Below are 19,728 nucleotides of genomic sequence, written 5' to 3'. Positions count from 1 at the left end.
GGTTTAAGATTTGCATTGTGCATTAAGCATGCTATAATGTCACCTGGCCTTGCTCATTATGCACACACAATTCAAGGTCATGAAGTCAGACAAGTGAATCAGTTCAATTCAATCACATTTTATTTATATAGCGCCAAATCACAACACAGGTTATTTCATGGCACTTAACACATTGAAGTCCTTGCAGCAGAACATATTTCTTAGAACAGCAATATATAGAGAAACCCAACAATTCAACACTTCCCACATATAAACCAGGAGGCAAAAACTAATCTTTGGAGAAGGGAGAAAAACCTCCAACAGAGGGAAGGAAAAACTCACACTGCAAACGGTCAAAAAGCAGACTTGCAAACGTAGTATTAACAATTGAAGGGAATATCAATTAATAGCGAGGAAGAGAGAGAGAGACCATAAGCACAGTGATCTTCAGCACATCATCTGGGCTTCTTTGAAAGTTCCCTCAACAGTTTGTTATAGAATTTCAATGAGTTCTAATAAGAGTGGAGCTGATGGAGCCGGGCTCTTGACATTTTCTGATCTGCTCAAGGAGTCCTCAGATTAGCATCTGCATAATAGTCAGTTATTTTTGGCACAAGCTGAAAATGAACACCATTGGCTGAAGGGATTGAGCAGAAAAAAAAAATCTTCTGAGTAAAGAATTCACCTTAGAGACCTGTTAAATAGGCGAAATTGGACAATAACCCACTTATATTTCAATTGCCATCTGAAATACTTATATGATGTTATTGCTACCTTCTCAGTTTCATAGTCTGCGAAGAAAATTCACTCATTAAAACCTGCAGTGGAAACATATTTCGTTGCATTTCCGCCATGAATGTTTCGCTGGTGTTAGAGAACCTTCACCCTTATTTATGTTACCTCATGATGATTACTGCCGACAGTTACTGAACCAAACAATTGACAGCTCAGTGTGAAAATGTGCTGAGTCTGGTGGAAACCAGAATGTCTCCTGTTACTGTGGGATTCCATGCAACACATAAATCAACCCTGTTTAACATTTCCTCGCTCTGAAGTGTGATCCAGCATGTACGGAGCAATTACTGTGGATACTGAAACCTTTCCTGTTTAAACAGATTAACAGATTGTTTTTCTTAAGTATTTTTAGGATTTTTTTTTTTTTTTTTTTTTTTTTGTGTGCTTTTTGTTTTACAACCAGAGTGGAAAGATGACCATAAATGAAAGAAATGCTACAAAGATCCTTGTCCCGATTTGAACCGGTTACTGCAATTTGAATGTATCTACATTCAAGTAATTTCAAAAATGATTTACATTTAATTTATATTCATTTAACAGTGTATTGAAAGACATGTAAAAACAATTTGGCAATGTCAACCTGTAGAGCTGAGTCTGCAGCTTCCCTTGACTTTACAAAGATTTATAGTTAGTTTCAGTTTGTGGATTAGATGTCCAACTGCAACAATCCTAATTTACCCCAACTCACATTGTGTTATTTTTGACTGCAGACTTTAATGGCTGTTCACTGGAAAATAACTGCTGAGCAACAATAGTTAGAAAAAAGTTAGGACCTAGCTATTGGAACATTCAGATGCTAAAGGTCATATATCTCATTCAGAAGTTGGTTGGGACCAAAAATGGAAAGAGGAGACAATGAATACCAGACTTGAACACAATTGCAAATGTATAATAATTATTCTGTTTTTCTTCCAATGTGTTTCTATTGTCCTCAAGTGGCAAAAAAACCTCAATTATCACAGCTCCAAAGATTCACATCAGAATTTACAACAATCAAATTAAAGTTTGAACATTTATTGGGACTAAACCGCAGCACTGTGCAGGACTAGCCTGGAAACGCAAGAAAATAACTCACCAAGTGTTATCAGCAAAATATTCTGACCTTTTAGGAAATGTAAAATTACATCGTGTCCAACTGTGCAGCCACAGAAAGCTGCTCAAATGAAAAATTGCATTACAGCTCCAAGAAATTAAAGAGTTTTCAACTAGTCTCAGTGCAAATGTGGGTAAGGGGGTTGGAAGACTCAACATCAAAAGCACATTGACTACAAATTGTAGTAATCAAAATATCTATAATTTTTAAAATGCCTTAGGACAATAAGAATTGGAATTTGGTCTCAGACTTGTCTCAGTCACTCTCTGTGTTGGGACTCAAAGAGAAAATTCAAAGCCAGTGTTGTCTTTTGGTCAGTTCAAAAAGAGAGCAACAGTATGTTTACTTGTTTTGAGACTGTGCATGGCCTCATGCTCATTTTGCAATAACCTCAGGTGAAGGAGGATCAGAAGGTCTCATGTCTTCATTTTTACGGCACTTATACTGCTCACATTTTACTACACGGTCAGCAGTGAGGATTTTGTATGGTTGGGGGATTTTAGCAGTGAGATTAGATCCGGGTCAAAGTTGTATGCTCTTCATAGACAATCTGCCTCCTTTCAGTTTGTTGACTCCTAAACTGCTGATAGTATGTGAAAACTCGCAGTGAAACCACACATTAACACAGTAAACTTTATGGCATAATTTAGCAGAAACAGAAATGGCTTGTATATTGTCATTGAACACCCAGAAAGTTCAATTGCAGAGTTTTAAAGAACAGACTTTATTTGTCATAAAAGAGTGCTGTTTAACCTTTGGATCTAAATTACCATGTTCACTGCAGCTGTTCATAAGATCACATAGAACTACAACATGTACTAAAAATCAAACATGCACATATGGAGATGGTGATTGCAATAGGTAAAATGAAAGAAACACATTTCTGTAAGATGCATATCAAAAAGTAGGTCATGCACAAAAGTAGAATTATCTTCATTCAATGTATTCATTTTCAACGACTCACAATATTGAGTTAGGGGAAGTTTCCTTTCGTTTAAATTATATGCAGCCGTGGGCCTCTAACGTAGCCTTCTTGGCAGCATTAATTTCTAAACAATTTTTAGGACAAATAAACAATGCTACATGTGAGACTGGAAAAGTGATGTGACTTCCACCAGATGTAACAAAAACAGTGGAAAATTAACCATTGGTGTGATGAGTTGCTGAAATTTGACACAGCCTTGTTGAATGGCATTATAGAAACAACAAAGATGAGCCAAAGCTAACATATTATCTTTCAATTTGATGTGACAAGTCAAAAATATGTCGACTTTTTTTTGTTTGCCTTATCCTAATTTATCACATGAAATCGTTTATCTCTTTCTTCCATGTAAGCTAAAAGGCCTAATATTGCACTCCCAGTGACCTGCAGGGTTTTCAAACTGTGTGGTCTTCTGTCTATGTACTATTCATTTGGAGTGTCAGATTATGCAGTTATGCAAGGAGGCATGAAAGCAGCCAGCATGGCTACCTCTGTCTTTCACACTGCGCTACTTCCTTCAAAGTTTGTGTTTCCTAGAGGTAGAATGAACTCGTGAAGCGATTACAGCAAGGCGCTGTTCAAGACTGGTAGGCACTTCAAGTGACCGCCGAGAGTAAACCAAATCACATTTAGACCATTTTCCATTGTGTCTTATATGCTATAAAAAGACATCTATTTAATTTGATTTATTTAAATTCCACAATATAAGTGTAACTGGTATCATGTGAAGTTACACATCTCTGTCTAAAAAACTGCAAAACAATCCCAAAGTCTCAGTGTGTATGAATACATCAATGCCATCTCCCTTTATGTATCAACAGCACGTCCATCCTGAGACAGGACGATGCCAGCTCACTTTTTTGTCAACAAAGGAAGAAGGGGAACCAGATGGAGAGTTGTTTCTGGTGCCTGTAAAACAGCAAAGGCAACAACAGTTCAATATGTAGTGGCCCAGGACAGGAAAATGCAATGAGCCCAAGGACCTCTCTGACACCCAATTGTTTCCTGAGTTTCTATGTCCGGCCTTCCGGACCGGAAACTTTTGGGCACCCCCCAGATGTGCGTTTGCTTTGTGTGTTCATGTGTGTGTGTGCACTCTTCTGTACATTTGTGTATGTATGTGTGTGTTTTAGACGTGAGAGCGAGCTGGGATTGTTAATGAAGACGCAAGAGGTCCACTGGCAGATTGCCCAGTGCTTTTTAAAGAGCATGTAAGAAAGGATGGGAAAGAAAGACACAGAGTATTGTTGACAATGCAACTTACAGCCAACCGTGTATTATGTTCTCGGGAAGGAAAGTAGTAGCTTTGAACTTTGACCAAACAAGACCACACCAACATGATGCTCTGTGAGGTCAGTTTTGACACTCAAAACATTTACATGACCATTTTACTCCATATAGTAACGCGCTATAATGGATGACTAATGAAAGGCAACAACATAACCGGCTTAATGTATAATTTAACAGAAGGATGACCTTGAAAATCTCTTATAATCCTTTTCTGCTGCTGGTGTAGCTTACACTTCTTTGTCCCTTTACTCTTTTATCACCACAAATACTGATCAAACTTTTGGCACCTCTATAAAGCATTTATGAGATTACATCCCTACAATAATAATAATAAAAAAAAAAGCACCATTCCATTTTCTCTGATGTTCACAGTCAAGTCCCTTAAAGAAGAAAGATGAGATGCAACATATGAGCGTAGATTCAAAAAAGACAAAAAAAAACAACAATAAAAGCAACATAAGGTTACATTGAGATGTATGCACCTTTTTTAAAAAAAAAAATATATATATTTTTGATTGTAGAGTGTATTTTTTTTTTTTTTTTAAATCTTAACATTTATCTGAATTTAGTGTACTACTTCACTGAGTTTGGATATGACACGTGCAGACGTGCCTTTGGAAACCTGCACAGACTACAACGAGAAAATGCACCATAATGTTTCTGGTGTGAGCACAGTAAATTAAAGTTACGCATTAGTGAAACGAAAACATAACGTAAGAGCCGGGAGGAGGAAGAAAGCTCAAGATCCAGCAAACAACCTGAAACATATTTCTCTAGCGCCCTCTAGGGAAATAAACATACCAATACATGTTTTCAAATACCAAGGAAGTACATTTCAGTTCAAATATCAAATTTATAGACCAACTACAAAAATACCTTCATTATTCTGTCATAATATTTGAATTGTCATTTGTAAATTTTTAAAAAAAAAAAAAGCCTCGTACTCGTAGACTGCATGCTCTTATTCTGCTTTTATTTTGAAATTTCGACGCAGCTCTAACCCGGAAACAGACGAGTGTTATTTTGCTAACGATAAAGTGACATCAACATTATCAGGACTAGGGGTGGGAGCTGCACCATTTCGGGAGAAAATGAGCGTCCCAAATTGTTCTTAATATTTCTTCAGGGGACAGTTTAAGATTGTGGACAGGCTGTCATAAAAGTTAACACGACAGCACGACTCAGAAACGGACCGAAACTGCGAAGCGGCGTCGGATCTACCGCGACTGGACTTGTTAGCAGGAAAGGCTAACTGGCTCATCCCTTGTCTTCTTCGGGAGGACAGGGAGGGGGGGACGGGGACGGGGGACGGGATGTCCTGCAGCTTGTTGGAGTTTTGTAGGCTCCAAGAGCTCAAAACGGTCCGTGACTTCTTGTTCCCGAGCCAGAAAACCGAGTCGGTCGAAGAGAAGAATCAAACAGGTAAACGACACAACCAGCATGACGTCACAGCAGTCCGGTCCGCCACGCAATAAAACAACAGACAACTAACTTCAGGATATAAGTATATAAAGTATTTAACAGCAATTTGCAAGAGTAGTTCAGAAGTTGTTTGCAAGATAGTCGCAGTTTCTGGTGGCCTTACTGTTGCAGTGAGTTTGATGGTTCACGTACTGTCAACATTATTCACCTTCATTACTTTAGTTTTCGGTATTATTCACCAGCTGAAGGCTTTTGTAAAGTGCATGAAGGACGGAGCTCCATCTGTAACACCAGCAGGGCACAGAGAGCGGAGGAGGAGGAGGAGGAGGAGAAATCATCTGCCTGCCCTTTTTTTTTTTTGCTATGAGTCATCCCCACCTGAGGCCCCTGAACGCATCACTGCAGGATGCTCATCAAAAGAGAGAGAGAGCAGGGCATACTCACAGAAGGGCACCTGACCTCGTTGCACTCAGGCTCCACACACACACACACACACACACACACACACACACACACACACACACACTCCCCGTTAGTCACCATTTCATATTAATGGCTGACAAAGACTGTGTCGTCACCTCAGTTTTTCAACACAGTGACGTTGACTGCTCCACACGCACTTGCGCCGAGGTATATTGCATTATAAATGTCAACGGGGTTTTGTCCTGGATTTTAATGTCTTCCACCTACTCTTGAATATTTGATTTGCCTCTCTAGCACAACTTTCTTCAGCCATGCCCCTCTTGGTGAATTTTATATTTATTTTCTCGGCGGACGTTTGCATTCCTGCTGTGCACGTGTTAATTTAAGCAGCTGTGGCCGCTCCTATTGTTCAAACCGCAGCCTGTGATCGGAGCAGCCAGCCAGCGCCTGGTCATATTGAACTTCTTGACGTAGAATTTTCTCAGTCATTCCCGACATGTAGTGTCATAATCCATAAGAAACCAAGCCAGAGAGCTAGACCACTTTGTCCTAACCCCCTGCACAAGCTTCTCTCCAGGCCTGACTTCACAAACTAAAAACATTTTTGACCGGAGTTTCTTGTTCGGTCATTTCTTCCCCCAACAGATAATGAGCTGTCTTGGGACAGCTCCGACTGGGAGTCGGAATGGGACGCCGGCAATAACAAAGAGGAGGAATCCACTCACGGCGCAACGGTCTGTCTTTTATTTGACGTTCACTCTGTATTCTAATATGCTCACGTTTACCCCACAATATCCAGCAACGGTCACCTGAGACACGGAGGAATTACATATTTCAAAATTTGGAAGACAAGAGATTTGAATTCCTGACAAAAACAAAAGCCACAAACAACTCTCTCTAGTGTATGACATCATTTGCACATGTAAAGACTTGTTCCCCGTGCTCTGCAGGTGGGGGAGGAAGCCACGGGGCAGAATGGACCCTGGCTGCAGGACTGTGTTGTGTCCCTGTCGCCCTGCTCCGACTTGCTAGTGCTGGCCCGAGAACACAAGGCGGCTTTTCTCTCAGGTTAGACATTCACGCAGACGCGACACTTGTCACAGAGGACTCGTACGGTTAGTTCGGCGAGTTATTTTTGTTCACGTTTGTTGATTCTTGCAGCCAAGTGGCGCACGGATGACAGCGGCAGAGAAGAGATGACTTTGGGTGTGTCTTGGACTGGAACCCTCAGCACCGAAGAAGGGTGAGAGGAAACGACGTTGACATGAGAAGGAATTAAAAAGGCTCAACGGACAACAGAAGAGTTGATCGTGGGTGAACAATGTGCAGCACTGTGCAAAAGTTAAAAGCACCCGCGTGAGGATGGTTTCCGAAATAATGCCGAGGGTGTCTTTAACAGTTGACTTCATACAAAGTGTAGTGAAAAGAAAAAGCCTAAATCAAATACAAATTCCACGTGACCACCTTTTGTCTTTTAAAACAGCACTATTTCTCCTATAGATGCACTTGCACAGTTTTTCAACGTTACTTGGTATTTAGGTTGTTTCAAGCATCTTGGAGAACTTACCACAGTTCTGCCGTGGATTGAGTCCTTCTCGGTGTCTTCCATCTCTTCACGTATTCCCGGAGTGACACTACGATGTTCAGAAGGAATTTGTGTTCCGTCCGATTCCTGCCTGATTTGACTATGTGATGGACAAGAATTTCGACATGTGAAGTGTTTCAAACTTTTGCGCAGTGCTGTGTGTATGTACAACAAGCGCTGTTGGAAAGTGACGGTGTAATCGAAGACTAAAAGACAGGAGACAAATTTGAATTCTACGATTCCAAAAAAAAAAAAAACGTCACAGAGGATATAGGAAGGTGTAGTTGAAAGGCGATTGTTGTTCATCAGTAGAGAAACAAAGTGTAAAATAATACCCGAGTGTGAGCACTTAACCTTACAGACTTTGTGTGTTTTTTTTCTCTCCAGAGAGTGTGTGAGCAGCGCCATCTGTATCCCTCTGGCCAGCCAAAAGAGGTAAGAATTACATAAGTGAGAAATAAAAGCGAAAATGCTTGCGTGTATGTATACACGTCATAATATATCATTTTTGTGTGTGTGTGTGTGTGTTTAGGAGCTCCACAGGGCGGCCTGACTGGACATGTGTCGTAGTGGGCTTCACATCTGGCCACGTCCGCTTCTATACAGAGGTACCCCCTTAATTTATAGTATTTCCTCTTTGTATGCTACAGTCTTACCGCATTCTGCGACACAATACTTTTTCAGCTTGTCGGGGGAATTTAAACCATCACATTTTTGTCTATAAATCGGAATGTATTTCTACGCTGTTCTTTTCGCTCTCCTTCTCCCTCCAACTGGCCGAGGCAGATCGATTTTACTTCCAGCTATTTGCTCATGTGGCTCATGTTGGGCCTCCTCTCTACAGTGCCGTACGGTTCGGTTGTAAAAACTTTACTATTGACAGTATTTGTGTCTCTCTAGAGTGGAGTTCTGCTCCTGGCCCAGCTGCTGCATGAGGACCCCGTACTGAGGCTCAAGTGTCGCACTTATGAGATCCCCCGCCATCCCGGAGTGACCGAGCAGGTAACGCACAACCCCAGACACACCTGTCGAAAATGATTTATGAGAATTATGTTCAAAAAGTACGAGTATGACCTGTTGGTATGTATGCTTATTGACTTTCCTGCTGAGAACGAAATGAGAAGATCAAAAGCAGACACGACAGCGCCTGTGAGACTCCGTACGCAATCTATGATTCTTATTGAGGGAGAAGTTAAATTCGTGCCCTGGGAACACGCATATCTGGAAAGAAAAAAAACTAAACAAATTAAACTCAAGGTTCACTCACTCGTTGGTTTCAAAGCTTGTGACTGAATCTCACCATGATTCCCAGGCAAATGAATGATTATTGATTTTGTCCTCCTGCAGCACGAGGAGCTGAGTATCCTCTACCCCGCTGCTCTGGTCACGATCGACGGCTTCAGTCTCTTCCAGTCTCTGCGGGCCTGCAGGAACCAGGTGGCAAGAGGTATTGCTACTTGTGTGTGTGTGTGTGTGTGTGTGTGTGATCGGTGGATTCATCTGTATGCGTGTTCATTTGAGGAAGAGCAAAACAGTAATGCGTTCTGGTATTAAACGTTTCAGTATTGGTGAAGTGTGTTAACAGAAGATGTGTTTTTCCACTTGCTGGCTGGGTGGATAGAGTTTGCCACAAAGCAGTCAGATACTAAGGAGACACACACCGGTACTGTACAACTAACATACACTTATGCACACGTTATAGCCTTCAGAGGTAGTAGCGAAGCTTCAGTGGTGTCTGAGCATCTCGTAGTTGCTTTTGTGTGTTTGTGTGTCCTGAACTGGACCCTTTAATAGGCTAAGGCAGTCCTTCAAATTGTGCTTTTTTTTTTTTTTCTTTTTTTTTTTTTGGGAAGTTGTTGCTTCTAACGTCAAAAGCTTCTTTTTCCACACAGCTGCAGCCGCAGGTAGCGATGTGATCCAGCCTCCTCCTCTGGCCTATAAGAAGTGGGGCCTGCAGGAAATGGACACCATTGTGGACCACAGCAGTGTGGGTAAGAGACAGTTTCAGAAATAATAATGAATTGTTCATGTTGGAGGTTGACTACTATTATGATGGACTGGATGTGTCTTCCCGACATTACAAGGCTGAGGGGAAACAAAGTCATTCTTAAGCATCACAACCTTTTTCATTGCAGGTCTGACGTACTGACAAAATATTTGCGATTTTTTTTTTGTGTGTGGATATATTTGAATAAAGAAGAGGCGATAATGTTGTGCAGATTGGTCACACTGTGAGAAGTGATTCATTCGAATGAGTCAGTGACTCCTTCACTGTTATCTCTCTCTCTCTCTCTCTTTCTGCTTTCAGGCGTTATGACGCTGTGTGTGTTTGACCAAATGAAGAACGCGTCTGTCCTCGGGGGCTTTCATGCTTCGGTCAAGGGCAACCCCCCCGCCATGAGCCAGTATGTCACCGTAGGAGCTGGGCCGTACACGGGCTTTTACTACGCTGTAGAGGTGAGCGTGTGACACGCATGTAGCGCTGTCAGGATCTTTATTCTCCGGGATGATTAACTGCGAAGGCAGCGGAATTGTGCATTTATATCAAGCATTGAGTGTTTTTTTTGTTTGTTTCTTTTTCCCCCGACATAAATGACCTACAGGGACGAGACGGGAAAAGATGTTCCACAGTAAATTCAGCTTTTTGTTGTTGTTGTTGTTGTGTCCCTCTCTTCAGGGAAGCTCCCAGCCTCTCCTGTCCCACGTGGCTCTGGCTGTGGCCAGTAAACTCACGTCAGCCCTCTTCAGTGCTGCCAGGTGTGTGTGTGTGTGTGTGTGTGTGTGTGTGTGTGTGTGTATGTGTGTGTGTGTGTGTGTGTGTGTGTGTATAAGCAAGAATAATAGTTCGGAAGCGATTCAGATCACCAGTAGTCAAAGAAAACTGTTTTTTTGAGAAAAGGGTCATAATAGTTTGCGGAATGAGGCAAAGCTAACTAATGCGGCCCAGTTTGAGTAGTACATTGTTCAAAGACAATCGGGGTTGTTCAGTCTGAGGAACGCTCTGTCGACAGTCCTCTCCTGCTGTAATGGCAGAAAGCAGCCCAATCAATACTCAACAATATTTCAGCCTGTCCTCTGTTCAATGCCGGCTTTACCCACAGGGAGGTCGTTTTCTTTTATCGTTCCTTTCTCAAGATTGTTTTGCACTTTAATCTCTTCACTGTCAGTCTCGTCATATTTGTGTCTTGCTCACTTTTTCTTTTCTTTTCTTTTTTTTTTCCCCCTTTACTCTCAGTGGGTGGTTAGGATGGAACAAAAACAAGAATGAAGAAGAGGCTGTTCAGAAACATAAGCCGAAGGTGGAGGCTGCCACTCCGTTAGGGATCAGGTACCAGTTATGATACACGTCCCCTTCGCCACCTTATTGATATTGGCACCCTGAAGTTTGTTTATGACCTTCTCCCGTCCTTAAACCTGAAATCTCTCTCTTCCAGATTCGGTCTTCCGGACTCTCGGCGCCACGGCGAGACAATATGTCTGTCCCCGTGCAACACGCTGGCCGGAGTGACGGATGACTTCGGTCGAGTCACGCTGCTGGACTTGGCCAGGGGCATCGCCACCCGCATGTGGAAAGGTGAGAGGGAAGGACAGGGGGAAGAACATGGACGAGGGAGTACATGAGTTTTATACGGGGATCTTTGTAAACAAGACTATACTTGGAAGGTAGAGTGTTTTTTTTGTTTTGTTTTTAACCATCCGCTATCCTCTCTTTTCTCTTTGTCTCAAAAGTTACCTCAAAATAAAGTGAAAAATTAGAACATGCCAGAAGTATTGATGTCAGGTCCAAGAGCACAAAACATTATGTGCAAGTTGTATCAAGTCGTTTAGTGTGTACTACACAAACAGCATACAGTAGATAGATTCATTTATTACTTTATTGATCCTTAAAGGGAAATTACAGTGTTGCAGCAGCATTAATCACAGAACACACATAAAACAGCTTGTGAGGCACGTGAGCCTGCCGCTGACGGTCCAATGTCCGGAGAAAACACAATCTGTTGTTCACAAACACTGAACTGCTGTTTGAAGAGAGCTATCGCTTTGGTGGCTGATGTAAATGACACCCATCACTACCGTTGGCATGGAAACCCAGCACAACGAAAAGTTAAAAGCGACAGGAAGATAGACAGAACTCGGTTCAGGCTCGCAGTTTCCATTAAAGCTTGGAAAAATTTGATTGGATTTGAAGCCAAAGACAGAAACACAAGAAATGATTTAAAAAAATTTAAAAAAAAAATACTGTGTACTGTTTATGTTTATCATTAATTTACCTCATTTCCAGGTTACCGAGACGCCCAGTTGGGTTGGCTGCAGGTTCCAGAGGAGCGGGGTGAGCGGGAGTTCTCCCCCTCCGCTTCCCTCCCCAGACGCCATGCTCTGTTCCTGGTCATCTACGCCCCCCGCAGGGGAATCCTGGAGGTGTGGGCGATGCAGCAGGGGCCTCGAGTCGGAGCTTTCACTGTGGGCAAATACTGCAGGTACGCACAATGAGGCTGGTCACTTTTTTTCAAAGCAAAAGAGCACGTGTTTGATTTGGTAAACCGCACAAGCACAGGCAGTGAGATATTTACAAATCTTCAAACGGGAGCAGTACACATTGAAATATCTATAACGTGTCTTGTGGTGTTTGTGTGCACTCGTGCTTATGGACACATGCTCTTCCAGGTTGCTGTATGCCGGCTACCGTCTGATGGGTGTGAACAGCGTGACCAGTCAGGGCTGGCAGCTCCACACCCAACAGGTGTGCCTGCTGGATCCCATAACAGGAGCACTGAGGACAGTGAACATCCCCTTCCACCTGGCCCTTAGGTTGGTACACAAAACAGTGAGAATTCAATTCAATTTTCTTTACATAGCGCCAAATCACAACACGGGTTATTTCATGGCACTTAACACATTAAAGTCCTTACAGCAAGACTTTACAACATTATACAGAGAAACCCAACAATTCAACAATTCCCACATAAGCTAAGAGGGAAAAAAAAAAAACTCGTCTTTAAGGGAGAAAAAGCTCCAACAGAGGGAAGGAAAAACTCCCTCTGAACAGGAAGAAACCTCCGACAGAACCAGGCTCAGGGGTGGACGGAGCATCTGCCTCGACCGGTTGGGGTGAGGGGAGAGCAGAGAGAGAAAAGGACAGCATAGAGATACAAGACATGAACTGCTGGTGGAGACGACAATCACAGAGCAGAGACGTGCAGCTCCACGGCCGGGACATCTGCAAAAGAAAGAACAGAAACTACGCTAGCGAGGGAACTGAATGGAGAGGCAACAGACAATAAGCAAAAACTATTGGAGAGAAGAAGCAGGAAGTTAATGAGATATATTTGTGATGTAGATCTGTTGTGAAGTAGTTATTTAAGAACAAACGCCTTGAATACTTTAATTAGTCTTCTCCACCTCCAGGATTGCGAGCGGACGTGTTCTCAAAGTGTTTAAGTGGTTCCTGTATGCAGGAACAGCCGTTAGTAGTAGTAATATTTGCATTGTACACCTCCGCTATATGACCTGTTTTATGGTTTATTCAAAGTATGTTTCTTTAGTGAAAGAAACCTGAAAGCCTTAAACTCAAGAGCCTTATTAAGATCATTAAACCTCTTCGTCTTATCCTATTTTAAAAAGGGTAACATAGTAACATGACGGCTGCTAGAATTCCACGACAACTCGCATCTTTCTCGTCCTTTTCCATCTCAGTGACAAGAAGAGCGAACGCGCCAAAGATATGCACCTGGTGAAGAGGCTGGCCACGATACTGAAGAGCAGCGACGTGGCGCCTGGTGAGGGACACAAAGAGTTGGATGAAGATGTAAGAAATGCGTCTATGAGATGAGTAACATTTCACTCTGTTTTTTGTCTTCTTGTTGTTGTTTTTTAGATATTTTGGAGAGCGAAGCCAGAAGCGTCCTGCTGGAGATCAAACACCCTGCCATTAAGATGCAGGTATGACCAAGATCAGTACAAGTCAAGTCAGTTTATTTAAATAGCATATTTATATACAACACAAGTTAACCAAAGGGCTGAACAACAGAATTACAATAAACTTGAAAGAATTCTTTTTTTTTTTTGCATGCCACGTAAGCCTGGAATCGATTATATTGAAGATTTTTCATTCTTTTTTTTAATATTTCTAGCGAGGAAAATTATATCGCATCTCAAGATTTTTTTAAAGAAATGAAGGGATCGACCTGAGCTAAAACTCCTGATAGAAGCTGGTTTTGACATCAAATTTAATCCGCAGATCTAATTTACATGAGGTTTAGAGAAGGTTGCCACAGAAGCGAGACGAGATGAAATACTATCAAGCGACACACTGATATATGTGAACTGTGTGTCCCAACAGTCAAAACTCTTAATTCCATTCTGCATTTTGCTTTTAGGCTTTGGAGTCTCTGTTAGCAAATAAGAACACTCCTGTCTCCTGTCTCACTAACATCACATGTGCCTTAAATGACACGTTGAAGCAACAAGGTAAAGTACACGTTTATTTATAAGCGAAAACGTATTTTTCGAGATGAGATTTTGTAGTTTCGGCAACTGGTTTCCAAAATTTGTGTTCGGTAAATTTCAAGCTTGGTGGTTTTTGAAAGGTAGTTCTTGCTTCATACATTGATTATATATATCATGAATATGTCACCAGTTTTTTTGTTTTTTTTTCCTCCTCTTTGTTTATGTTACAGACCCAGAAGAAGTGGACACTGCATTACTGCAGCTCTGCTCTTCACAGCTGAAACTGCTGCAGCTCTACACTGACATCCATCAGCTGCACTCCGCTGCAGACACTGAAGCCGACTCTGAAAAGGTGCGCGCACACACACACACACACACACACACACACACACACACACACACACACACGCAGACCAGGGTGGTCTACTATAACCTCATTGTTATTCCGCATAAATTATAATGAACAAATGCACTGACAATTTCTTTTTTCTCCCCGCCCAGCAGGACTCCCTTGAAGGTATAGAGGATGAATTGTCCCGCGTCGGGCCCACCTTGCAGCGCTACGCTCAGTTCACATCGAGACCCAGCGTTTCCTTTGCTCAGGACTCTCCTGACTCGCCACTGGCTCCCCAGGTTTTCCTCTCCCAGATGGAATGCGCAGAGGATGGGGAGCTGAAGGTGATTCGCAAGTCTGAAACTGAATGGAACCAGCTAGGTATGGCAAACACAAAGTATGCGCATTCACGCCTTTAGTTTTTCACCCAGCACGCCAACGGGTACTTTTTACCCCGACGGCGTCAAAAATGAATCCTATCACGTGTGACGTCAAACCTCAAAGCCAAGTGCTGACTTGCAAGAGTGTGCTGGTCACACGGTGTCATGTTGACATGAGCAACACAGACGCAACTCATTTCAGAGCACGTGTATCAATGACACGTTTAGCTGTGCTTGCTTTTCAGCAGGACAGGTGTAAAAAAAAAAAAAAAAAAAAAGCCACTAGGAGGGTTGTTGAGGGAAAAACACACAAATGAACCTTTTCATATGCAGAAATAATTAGTTGCACCACATAGTGAGAATGTTGCAGAAATCCAGGCTGAGGGACTTTGCTCTCATGTGTCCTTTGCAGGAAACTTTATGTTCTGGCGTTGTCTTTGTGGAAAAAGCCCGCTCCGTAAAGTGTGTGACACGCTGCAACAGGCCGGCATCAGTCCACAGCAGCTGCTGGTAAGATGGAGGAAGAGACTGGTTGATGAAATGGGTTGAAATCGGGACGCATTTTGCTTCCGATTAATGGATGAAAATGTCAAAAGGAGATAAAGAAATGAGACGGCTGATAAACTGTGACCAATAAGTGTCGTATAGAAATGAGGTTTCTTTTATCTTGTACTCGGAAATCTATAGTAATAAGAAATATCACATTTCCGTCGGGTTTTCAGAATCATCCCCCCCCCCCCCGTATTAAATCTCCTGTTTCTCTTTCTGTCAAGTCTTTGTTGCTGAGCGTGTGGATGCAAAGGGAAAAGGAGGTGCTACAGAAACCAGCGGAAATTGTTCGAAACCTACACACTCTACTTGTCGCCCTTAGCAACATGAATGGTACGTGTCCTCGTGCAGTGTGTGCTTTGCCTTTTTGTATGCGTGTCTTTGATTGAGGGGCTTTGGTTTTGGTTGCCAACCGTCTCAACCAATGAAAGTCACCGAAAGAGCGTATTAGACTTCTTGCTCTCTTCTCAGGTGCAGTTGAGGAGTCATGGGACACGCAATCTATCTCCCCCTGGTGGCAGCAAGTTCGCTGTACATGCATCGGGTCTCACAACGCTGCCGCCGCTCTGCTGGCTGCTTTGGTTGCTCATCGTGCTGCTAAGGCGAGCATCACAAGCCGGGGAGACAGCAAGGTAAAGAGGCGAAATGCACCTGACAACAGCCCTTTTAATATGACTTAACGCTACAACCACATGTAGTATGTTTCCCTCATAATATTATAAATATAAATTAGGGCGGCACGGTGGTGCAGTGGTTAGCACTGTCACCTCACAGCAAAAAAGGTTCCAGGTTCGAATCCGGTCCTGGGCCTTTCTGTGCGGAGTTTTCATGTTCTCCCTGTGCTTGCGTGGGTTCTCTCCGGGTTCTCCGGCTTCCTCCCATCATCCAAAAAACGTGCACCTCAGGTCAGGTTACCTGGCGCCGCGCTAGTGGCGGCCAGCTGCAGCAGCTCCCCCCTGACAGCCCCCCTGCTGTAGTGAAGAAATTTCCCCTCGGGGATTAATAAAGTGTATAAAATCAAAAAAATAAAATCAAAAAAAAAATCAAAATAATATTGTCAAGCATTTTACCCACAATAATAGCCGTTGTGTGCGTGTGCGTGTGTGTGTGTGTGTGTGTGTGTGTGTGTGTGTGTGTGTGTGTGTGACAGTTGCAGTCAGAGTGGGAGGCGGTGTCGCTGGAGCTGGAGCAGTGGGTGGTGTGTGTTCACCAGCTGGAGGACGTGCTGGTGCTGCAGACCCTGCTGTTGGTGCCTCCTCCTCAGGGAACAGCAGGGGGCGCTACTGCTCAATGCTCCATCAAAACACTGCTGGAGGGAGGCACAGGTAGATCAATATGGACACCTGCTCAGGGAGATTTCATGCCGAGTTGGATTTCACTTTTCTGTGTGCCACTTTGTTATTTGTTCTTTTACTATTTGTTTCAGTGATTTTGTTCTAAACATCCACACTTCCTTCAGTTCGCTTTTTCTTTTTTTTCTTTTTTTTCCTTTTTTTTTTCCCTTTCCGTCTTCCCTCCTTGACTCGTTCTCTTGTCGCTACATTCATTCCCGCCCACAACTCCACATCTGGCTTTTTCAGTTTCAGTAAGTGATGGTAACGCATTCATTTTTCTTTTTTTTTCTGTGTTTTTTTTTGTCTTTCTGTTAAGGCGGCATTGCCGACAGCGTCTCCAAGTGGGTGTTCAGGCAAAACATGGCCCCCGAGCGGCTGAAGGCAATTCTCTGCACGAGACAAAATAACGACGTCGATGACCAACCGGAGCGGAGAGAAGAGGAGCAAAGAAATGAGACGGAGAAGAGCGACGAGAGCTCGGACAGGACGGCCGGTGAGGACGAGGAGACTTTAGACGTGAACGCAGTTTAACTTGCACATTGACTGTCTCGTCAAAAGAGCTCCGACAGCCGATCCCGTCGGTAACCTGCGTGGACTCGTACGGCGGTCCCCCTTGAGCAGTGTGACGATCGCGACCGTACACTCCTTTCACGTAACCTGTTCGTCCTCTGCGTTTCCCAGAGCTGTTGGTGGCGCTGTGCCGGCGCTTCCCACACTCCCTCTCACCCGACCTGGTCTTCGCCCACTGCTGCTGGGAATACGTGGTGCAGTGGAACAAAGACCCAGAGGTGCGCATACACGCCAACATTAACCACACGTACACGTATGTGAACTCGAGGCTCGTCGCGCTTATCAACGCACGGTCGCCCGACCGTAAAGCCGTTTGAGCTGACCCCGGTCGTTTTGCATAATTCTCAAGTGTCGCTTCTGCATGAAAATCATTTCAAACTCCCAGTGAAACTTCTGCGTCTGTTTTCTGATGTCAGTGTGGACAATGAGCTGTGAAATATCTTTGTCGCGGGTTGTCCAAAGCTTTCAGCCCCCCGAAAATCCAGCATTCGGTAGTCGCGCTTCGGAAATACTTCCACCACCGTTTCCGCCCTCCCGAGGTTTGACCGGTGCTCTTTGATGAGGTCGTCTCGCTGCTCCTCCCTTCGTCTCGCTACGGTTCGACGGCGCACGAGCGCAGAGTTAGTTGCCACCAACCGTTTCGACTTGAGGCGCTTTGCTTCTAATGTTCAACCGACCACATTTAATAAGCCTTAACGGTACGGATGAAGTCGGAATGCCGAACACCACCAAATTGGAAAGGAGAGCCCAATAACTTGGGAGGCAATTTGTTGGATTTGCAGCAAAAAGGGGCTATTTGTACGTTTTAATGTTCAATACCAAGAAACAGCTTGTCGTCTTCTTCAGGTGTTTGTATATTGTTAAACTATGAATAGACTTCTACTGTAAAAGTATAAATATATATATTATTGGTACAAAATAAAGACCTCTTTTATCTTCCTACCGCACTCTAATTATTATGTTACCACGACTTGCCGCCACAAAGACGTTTCCCTAAAGAGGAAAGGCAGGTTTCCCAAAGTCCAAACGTCGCGGGTGACGAGGAACCAATCAGATCTGATCTCAAATCTGACGTCACATCTGCTTCTCTTCACAGGAGGGTCGATATTTGTGCTGGGCTGTGGAACATCTGAAGCTGGTCTCCAGTCCTCATATTCAACTAGGTTAGTGGCTTCTTTTTTTTTTTTAATTTTTTACATGCTTGCATATATGTTTGTGTACGTTTTTAAATATCCAAAGGTAACCTCTTCTTATCTACGATTTGGAGAAAGTGATGTCATTCTTTTCGGCCGGTACCTCAAGAGAGGAAGTCCTATATCACCAGTAGTCCCGTCAGTGTGCCCCTCCTTCAAGTGAAAGTTAGAAGTGATGTCATCGGGAGTTTGTTTTGATTTCTTACAGGCATTTCTACAATGATGTGGAGCACGTTCATCGTCAAGCGTTTCTCGGCAGCGGCGTTCCTCATGGAGAAGGTAAATCCTGCACATCCAGAATACAATGGGGGGGGGGGAGAAGGAGGGGGGGGGGGGTGGGGGGGGGTCAGACGGTAGAGCCGCGAACCCCAAGTTAAGTTGCTCTCGATGGTTGGCGAGCAACCTTGCATTGCGAGGTGTGTGCGTGGTAAACGTGAAGGAAAGAACACGAATAAAGTGCTTTGTAGACACCCAAGCTAAAAAAAAAATTTAAAATTAAAAAAAAAAAAAAAAAACACCGTATACTATTCGTAGAATCTGTGAGGCATTATATCACATTTCTACCCTTGACGTTTGCAGGTGGGGAAAGCACCTAAGGATCGCTTATGCCGAAGGGTAAGTTCAACTTCGATTCAAACATGTTTGAAAATGTAACTTTGCAGATTGATACGATCGATTTAGATAAGCGTGACACGATAAGGACACGTGCATTTGTGCGCAGGATGTCGGGATGGGAGACAAAGCCATGACGTCCTTCCTGAGCGGCTGCGTCCAGCTGCTGCAGATCCTCATGGAGGTGACTGGAGTATTGGTTAGGAATCAGTGCCCTTTGTCTTTTATAAATTCCTATGTAAGTACAGAGATTGCGGTGCAAAGCATGGAGAATGACCGGAGCCTCGCATAAAACCCAGAACAAAGCATGGACGATGAAACGCAGCAGACATAAACGATGAAATAGGTTTATTGAAATATAAGCGTAGTGAAATTGGATTTTAGGGCTTTTTATTGGGGAATGCATCAGGAGGTGTGTTGGTTTGCTGCCCGCTGTGAAAGAGAGTTTGATAAAACAACACCTATTGCTACTAATATACTAAAATAAATGAATGCCGTGTATATTCGGAATAATCCCTTTTACTAATATTCCTGGCATTACTAAAGCACGTCTGGGGCGGCTGCGGCTCTGATGGTAGAGCTGGTTCCCTACTAATTATAAGGTCGGTGGTTCGATCCCCGGATCCTCCTGAACACGTGGAAGCGTCCTCGGGCAAGACACCGAACCCCCCGAGTTGCTCCCGATGGTGGGCGCCCTTGCATGGCAGCTCTGCAGGGCCGTCGCCGTGTGATTGTGTGTG

At 43.5% G+C, this 19,728-nt stretch overlaps 1 protein-coding gene across 5 annotated transcripts in view; it reads left to right on the top strand.

Moving 5' to 3' along the window:
- Window positions 1-5,178: 5,178 nt before the first annotated feature.
- The window catches only part of rab3gap2 (RAB3 GTPase activating protein subunit 2 (non-catalytic)), a 17,143-nt gene continuing 2,593 nt past the window's right edge, over window positions 5,179-19,728 (top strand). Inside the window, exons 1-30 of one of the 5 annotated variants that reach the window (XM_069160903.1) lie at window positions 5,179-5,561; window positions 6,630-6,718; window positions 6,935-7,052; window positions 7,146-7,227; window positions 7,957-8,004; window positions 8,102-8,177; window positions 8,470-8,571; window positions 8,917-9,016; window positions 9,462-9,560; window positions 9,878-10,026; window positions 10,247-10,326; window positions 10,805-10,897; window positions 11,004-11,143; window positions 11,852-12,047; window positions 12,235-12,378; window positions 13,264-13,346; window positions 13,445-13,509; window positions 13,947-14,037; window positions 14,247-14,368; window positions 14,521-14,731; window positions 15,143-15,240; window positions 15,504-15,612; window positions 15,751-15,911; window positions 16,430-16,604; window positions 16,930-17,106; window positions 17,295-17,401; window positions 18,280-18,346; window positions 18,585-18,655; window positions 18,956-18,991; window positions 19,098-19,226. In XM_069160903.1, coding sequence (XP_069017004.1) covers window positions 5,453-5,561; window positions 6,630-6,718; window positions 6,935-7,052; window positions 7,146-7,227; window positions 7,957-8,004; window positions 8,102-8,177; window positions 8,470-8,571; window positions 8,917-9,016; window positions 9,462-9,560; window positions 9,878-10,026; window positions 10,247-10,326; window positions 10,805-10,897; window positions 11,004-11,143; window positions 11,852-12,047; window positions 12,235-12,378; window positions 13,264-13,346; window positions 13,445-13,509; window positions 13,947-14,037; window positions 14,247-14,368; window positions 14,521-14,731; window positions 15,143-15,240; window positions 15,504-15,612; window positions 15,751-15,911; window positions 16,430-16,604; window positions 16,930-17,106; window positions 17,295-17,401; window positions 18,280-18,346; window positions 18,585-18,655; window positions 18,956-18,991; window positions 19,098-19,226 — 3,327 coding nt within the window. In that variant the 5' untranslated portion in view covers window positions 5,179-5,452. Of the gene's footprint in view, window positions 5,562-6,629; window positions 6,719-6,934; window positions 7,053-7,145; window positions 7,228-7,956; window positions 8,005-8,101; window positions 8,178-8,469; window positions 8,572-8,916; window positions 9,017-9,461; window positions 9,561-9,877; window positions 10,027-10,246; window positions 10,327-10,804; window positions 10,898-11,003; window positions 11,144-11,851; window positions 12,048-12,234; window positions 12,379-13,263; window positions 13,347-13,444; window positions 13,510-13,946; window positions 14,038-14,246; window positions 14,369-14,517; window positions 14,732-15,142; window positions 15,241-15,503; window positions 15,613-15,750; window positions 15,912-16,429; window positions 16,605-16,929; window positions 17,107-17,294; window positions 17,402-18,279; window positions 18,347-18,584; window positions 18,656-18,955; window positions 18,992-19,097; window positions 19,227-19,728 lie in introns of all 5 variants that reach the window. The other 4 variants (XM_069160905.1, XM_069160904.1, XM_069160902.1 and 1 more) reach the window with 4 other exon arrangements.

The sequence above is a fragment of the Embiotoca jacksoni genome, unplaced genomic scaffold, assembly GCF_022577435.1.
Source record: "Embiotoca jacksoni isolate LCO1_2020_lvr unplaced genomic scaffold, fEmbJac1.0.p SCAF_27, whole genome shotgun sequence".
NCBI classification, from domain to species: Eukaryota; Metazoa; Chordata; class Actinopteri; family Embiotocidae; genus Embiotoca; species Embiotoca jacksoni.
Note: the sequence above shows the minus strand (reverse complement) of the source record. Positions and strands in the feature narration are given on the sequence as shown.